This window comes from Gadus morhua, chromosome 19 (genome assembly GCF_902167405.1).
Source record: "Gadus morhua chromosome 19, gadMor3.0, whole genome shotgun sequence".
NCBI lineage: Eukaryota > Metazoa > Chordata > Actinopteri > Gadiformes > Gadidae > Gadus > Gadus morhua.
This window is the reverse complement of record NC_044066.1, coordinates 10,071,785-10,077,198: the sequence shown is the minus strand read 5'-3', so window position 1 is coordinate 10,077,198 and position 5,414 is coordinate 10,071,785. Positions and strand designations below refer to the sequence as shown.

Here is a 5,414-nt window from a genome sequence, read left to right as displayed (position 1 = left end):
TTGGGTTATTCGTGTGCGTCGATCTAATCGACCCTCTGAAACAACGCTTGAGACATATTCTGTCCGGGTACTAGAAACTTGTTATGGGTAATATTTGTTAACAACCCTCTTCACAAGTATATAGCGAGGAGAGGTTTTGGGAAATATTTAATAGTTTATAATTAACAAGCCTTTTTACAAATATACACGTTTCCCCTGTAGTTATTAATGTATCAATCCACTTGACCACTGATCTTAATGTGAGGTTTTTACGGTAGGGGGCGCTGTTATATTTTAAACTTAGTACGTGTCATCGTGAAACGGATACGGAACTAAAAAAAAGTAGAACCACAACACTTTGAAACCACGATGGCGGCTGAAGAAACTACAGTGGATCTGAAACGAAAAGCAGATGATAATCCAGCTGCTGATGGAGAAGGAGTAGGAGAAGGGGAAGAGGATGAATGGGTCGGGCCCATGCCCTGCGAGGCATCCCAGACCAAAAAAAGAAAAGGTGTGTGGGTTGAATGGATGGTTGGTCTGTACGGCCGACGTCCCGCTTTGTTTCATAACACGAGACTACTTCTAACTTTGACGACCCTCGAAAATGGCCATTGATATCTGTCCGTTTGTGTGTTTGTTTTAGTATTGGAATATGAACGGGTTTATCTGGACAACCTGCCGTCGGCTCTCATGTATGAAAGGAGTTACATGCACAGAGACGTCATCAGTCAAATCGTCTGCTCCAAGTAAGCCTCCATTTGTTGTTATATCGTTCTCATTTTGTCTTTTCCATGTTGTGGTGATGATGATACGGTTGAAGAGGATAATGATGGGTTGAGTTTACGTCAATCATGTGCCCTTTACAGGACGGACTTCATCATTACTGGAAGCCAGGATGGCCATGTCAAATTCTGGAAGAAAAGGGAGGACGAGGGAGTAGAGTTCGTTAAACACTTTCGCAGCCATCTTGGTAAGAACCTAGTGGCCCATGCACAATTTGAATGCATTCAATGTTGGGAAAACGTATTTTTAAGCATATGTTATGATTTTTGCAGGATATATGGAATGCATTGCTGTCAGTTCCGAGGGGGCCATTTTCTGCTCTGTAGGAGACGATCAGGCAATGAAAGTGTTCGATGTTGTCAACTTTGACATGATCAACATGCTGAAACTAGGGTATGTGTTAACTCCTCCACAACACATTGTTTGTCAATAAAGGATATTACTTTGACACTACTATACTCTTGTGTATGTCTAATTGTTGTTATACTGTTTATTCTTTGGGCAGCTTCCACCCGGGCCAATGTGAATGGATTTACAATCCAGGGGACCCCATATACACCGTGGCCGTGTCTGAGAAGTCCACGGGGAAGATCTTTGTTTTCGACGGGCGTGGGAACAGCGAGCCACTTCACATCTTTGACAAGATGCACACCTCCCCGCTGTCCAAAATATGCTTGAACCCCAAATTCAGGGTCATTGTTTCTGCTGACAAAGCAGGAATGATCGAATACTGGACCGGCTACCGGAACGAATTTAAGTTCCCGAAATACGTGGATTGGGAGTACAAAACAGACACAGACTTGTATGAATTTGCGAAGAATAAGACATACCCCACCAGCCTTACCTTCTCCCCCGATGGCAAGAAAATGGCCACCATTGCCTCCGACCGCAAAGTGAGAATCTTCCGGTTCCTCACTGGGAAACTGATGAGAGTGTTCGATGAGTCGTTGCCGGTAGGTTCCTGTCTTGTATTTGTGTATAATCACATCTCGCAATTTGTGTATAAACTCCCGCTGGTATTTTAAAGAGAATCCACTGAATAATGGCTTAAATTCCTTTGGCAATTATTTTCTGTTGATCATGTAAATCTATAGCTTGGTTCATCTAAAATGCTGATATCCTATATACGGCTCTTAATTGTAGCTCTTCTGTGGATTTGCACAGGATATTTCCTTCTTTATAACATATTCCCACAGGGAATAATACAGTTTTATACTTATGTACACATTGGCTGTAGCGTTGGTTGATTATGCCTATCATACTCAATCTTCATGTGCCCTACCCCAGATGTTCACAGAGCTGCAGCAGATGAGGCAGCAGTTGCCCGACATGGAGTTTGGGCGGCGCATGGCCCAGGAGAGGGAGCTGGAGAAGGTGGACGGCATCCGACTGACCAACATCATCTTCGACGAGACCGGTCACTTTGTCCTCTACGGGACCATGCTGGGCATCAAGGTCATCAATGTGGAAACCAACAGGTAAACGAACACCACCGCATGGAAGGAAACTGCTGGACTGGTTAAGCCCAAACTACGATTTAAAGGTCTAATCTAAATGGAAGAGGCCACCCAGATGCCTGTCTTGAGCATAAACATGCGGCTAAAATGTGATCCATCCAACTTATTTAGGTCTAATCCATACAGCCTTCTTTATGGACTTCAATTGCTAATCATGACCATTCAAATGATTTCAACCTAAAATCAAAAGTCACTGAAAAACGTCTTCCTTGGCAGTAAACCGGGATGCCGGACATGCACTGTAGGTTATCCTTGTAACATCTATCACTAATCCCATGATAAACCTCTCTCTTCCCGACCGGCCCAGGTGCGTGAGGATCCTGGGGAAGCTGGAGAACATCCGCGTGTTGAAGCTGTGTCTGTTCCAGGGCATCGCCAAGGCCAGCCAGGTGGCGCCCACCGTGGAGATGACGGCCTCCGACAACCCGGCCCTGCAGAACCAGATGCCCGACCCCACCATCTTCTGCACCGCCTTCAAGAAGAACCGCTTCTACATGGTGCGTAGGCTTCCAGACAACGTCGCACACTTTATGTTCCAAAGAAGAGCAGCCTTCGGGCCACTAGTAATGTGTATAGTCATTTTGGCTAAAAAGCCTCACAAGCCTTACGAAATAGTACATCTTCAACGATGGGGTGTGCGGCGGTCTGGTGCAAAGACTGATTATGACACGGCCACCTCTATCCGTGTCTCGTGCCCGTCCAGTTCTCCAAGAGGGAGCCGGTGGACACCAAGAGCGCCGAGTCGGACCGCGACGTGTTCAACGAGAAGCCGTCCAAGGAGGAGGTGATGGCCGCCACCCAGGCCGAGGGCCCCAAGAGGGTGTCGGACAGCGCCATCATCCACACCACCATGGGGGACATCCATATCAAGCTCTTCCCAGTCGAGTACGTAACCCATCTCAGGGCTTTAGGAGGCACGCCTCTCCTGGCTTCACTGAGTCATCCGTTACCTTCTAGGGCCGAACCGGTCCTGTTAGATCAAACCAGCTTCGGTACAGATTCGGTCTAAGAGCATTTAACGTGCGCCTGCCTCAAATGTAAACAATATAGAATAGTACTTTGGTCTTATGTGTTAAGGCATTTGGTAAAGTACCTGTATGGTGAGTCATTTTGCCAAAGGATGTTTGCCACAGTGTTTTTTTCTGAATCCAGGAGGCATGCTATGGGGGTTTGATCGCCAAGGGCGGTATGGTCCTATAGATTACACCTCTCACTGCGCCCATCCATTCATGTATACATTAGTTGCATCGTACGGTATTGTAAGATGCTTTGGGTAAAAGTATGTTATTTGGTCCAAAACTGGCACATCAATGTGGAACAATACGACCGCTGGACAACTTCTGGGACTATTTTCAAGATTAGTTTTATTTTTATATTTTATGCTATGTTAAATGAAGTGATTTTTTTTGATTAATTTTTCTGTGTGCATAATATGATGCCTCTTTTGATGTATCACAGATGCCCCAAAACGGTTGAGAACTTCTGTGTTCATAGCAGAAATGGCTACTTCAACGGCCATATATTCCACAGAGTCATCAAGGTACGTTTGTTTTGGGCCTTTGCACCGGGTGAATGAATTAAAAAATGTACTTGTCTCCAGTATTGATGTAACAGTTCATTGAACGACCGAAAGTCAAGTAATTTTCTTTCTTCTTGGTCATTTATCAATTAATAATTCCAAACACGTGCTCCCATCAGCTTTGGGAATTAAAATACTTGAATGCTATGTTTCAGATCATTAAATAGCCTTTTCATTCAATAGACATTTCATTGAACGACCGAAAGTCAAGTAATTTTCTTTCTTCTTGGTCATTTATCAATTAAAAATTCCAAACACGTGCTCCCATCAGCTTTGGGAATTAAAATACTTGAATGCTATGTTTCAGATCATTAAATAGACATTTCATAGGCTACTCAATCATTCAAAATAATTTATGGTTGCAGTCCTGGTGACCCTTTTTAGTAGAACATCATTAATAAAGTAATCAAAATAACTTGCATAATCTCTTTCTTCCCGATCAGGGCTTCATGGTCCAGACGGGGGACCCCACGGGCACAGGGATGGGCGGCGAGAGCATCTGGGGTGGGGAGTTTGAGGACGAGTTCCACGCCACGCTGAGACACGATCGCCCGTACACACTCAGTATGGCCAACGGGGGCCCCGGCACCAACGGCTCCCAGTTCTTCCTCACCGTTGTGCCCACCGTGAGTCACCTTCCTGGGGGTCGGCAGGGAGGGAGAGGGGGATGGATCTCTGGGTGTTTCCTTTTCACTTGCAGCAATCCATTTAGCTTTTTAATTTTCTTTAAAGGTTTAAAAGATATCAAATCCATGGGTTGATAAGGGGTGGTTTGTTTTTTATTAATTTAGGACACTTGCTACTAATCTGAAATATTGTTTTAACAGAAGCGATGGCTGCAAGCTACTCTGAAAAAGGGGGAAGGATTGCCTAATGGTTGGGGTTCTGGGTTCGACATACAATGTCAGCATTTTATCTGCAAGCTTCTTCACCCCTACCTGCTCCTTGATGAACTTATCTAAAATCCAATAACTAAATGGAAACTTTTCGGCCAGTATTGCTATTAACACCACCTTATCGACGCTTGTGGTTTCAGCCGTGGCTGGACAACAAGCACACAGTGTTCGGGAGGAGTGCCAAAGGCATGGAGGTGGTCCAAAGGATCTCCAACGTCAAGGTCAACCCCAAGACGGACAAGCCCTACGAGGACATCAGCATCATTAACATCACCATCAAGTGATCAGGACCAGCCCCTTTTTTTAACTATTATGTACAGATTTGACCTACATGCCTTTTTTTTTAAACAGAATAAAGTGTTTATTCAAAGACTATTCTTTCGGATTGCAAAATGTTACTTATTTTGAGGACACTAGGATTTAGTGATTAACAGGACGTTCAGATAAAAGTCTTAAAAAGACCATGTATTGGTTAGGATGCCTACAAGAAGGTTGACTGCATTTGGAATCGAACCAAGAAGCTTTACCTGGGGGTCGACCTCTGCACTATCCCGACTCACTCCAATCAAATGTTAACTCCTTTAATTGTAGACAAAATGTAGTTTCGAGGTTACAAACAGTAAACTGTCAAGATGTTTGGTTTTACCAAATGCAATT

The 5,414-nt window shown here is 44.4% G+C and overlaps 1 protein-coding gene across 1 annotated transcript; it reads left to right on the top strand.

Annotated features, from left to right (window-relative positions):
• The first annotated feature begins 301 nt into the window (after positions 1 to 301).
• ppwd1 (peptidylprolyl isomerase domain and WD repeat containing 1) lies at positions 302 to 5,132 on the top strand. Its single transcript, XM_030342439.1, has 11 exons — positions 302 to 493; positions 626 to 728; positions 849 to 952; positions 1,038 to 1,158; positions 1,271 to 1,718; positions 2,053 to 2,243; positions 2,590 to 2,779; positions 2,986 to 3,167; positions 3,741 to 3,822; positions 4,305 to 4,487; positions 4,898 to 5,132. The coding sequence occupies exons 1-11, from the start codon at positions 349 to 351 to the stop codon at positions 5,039 to 5,041; spliced, it is 1,893 nt and encodes a 630-aa protein (XP_030198299.1). The 5' UTR covers positions 302 to 348; the 3' UTR covers positions 5,042 to 5,132.
• The last annotated feature ends 282 nt before the right edge of the window (positions 5,133 to 5,414 follow it).

Bases quoted from the DNA above. Each gene is read 5' to 3' on its own strand.
- ppwd1 (XM_030342439.1), top strand. From the start codon at position 349: ATGGCGGCTGAAGAAACTACAGTGGATCTGAAACGAAAAGCAGATGAT. The intron at 1,159-1,270 runs GTATGTGTTAAC...TTCTTTGGGCAG, and splicing joins ATCAACATGCTGAAACTAGG to CTTCCACCCGGGCCAATGTG. The intron at 4,488-4,897 runs GTGAGTCACCTT...TTGTGGTTTCAG, and splicing joins TCCTCACCGTTGTGCCCACC to CCGTGGCTGGACAACAAGCA.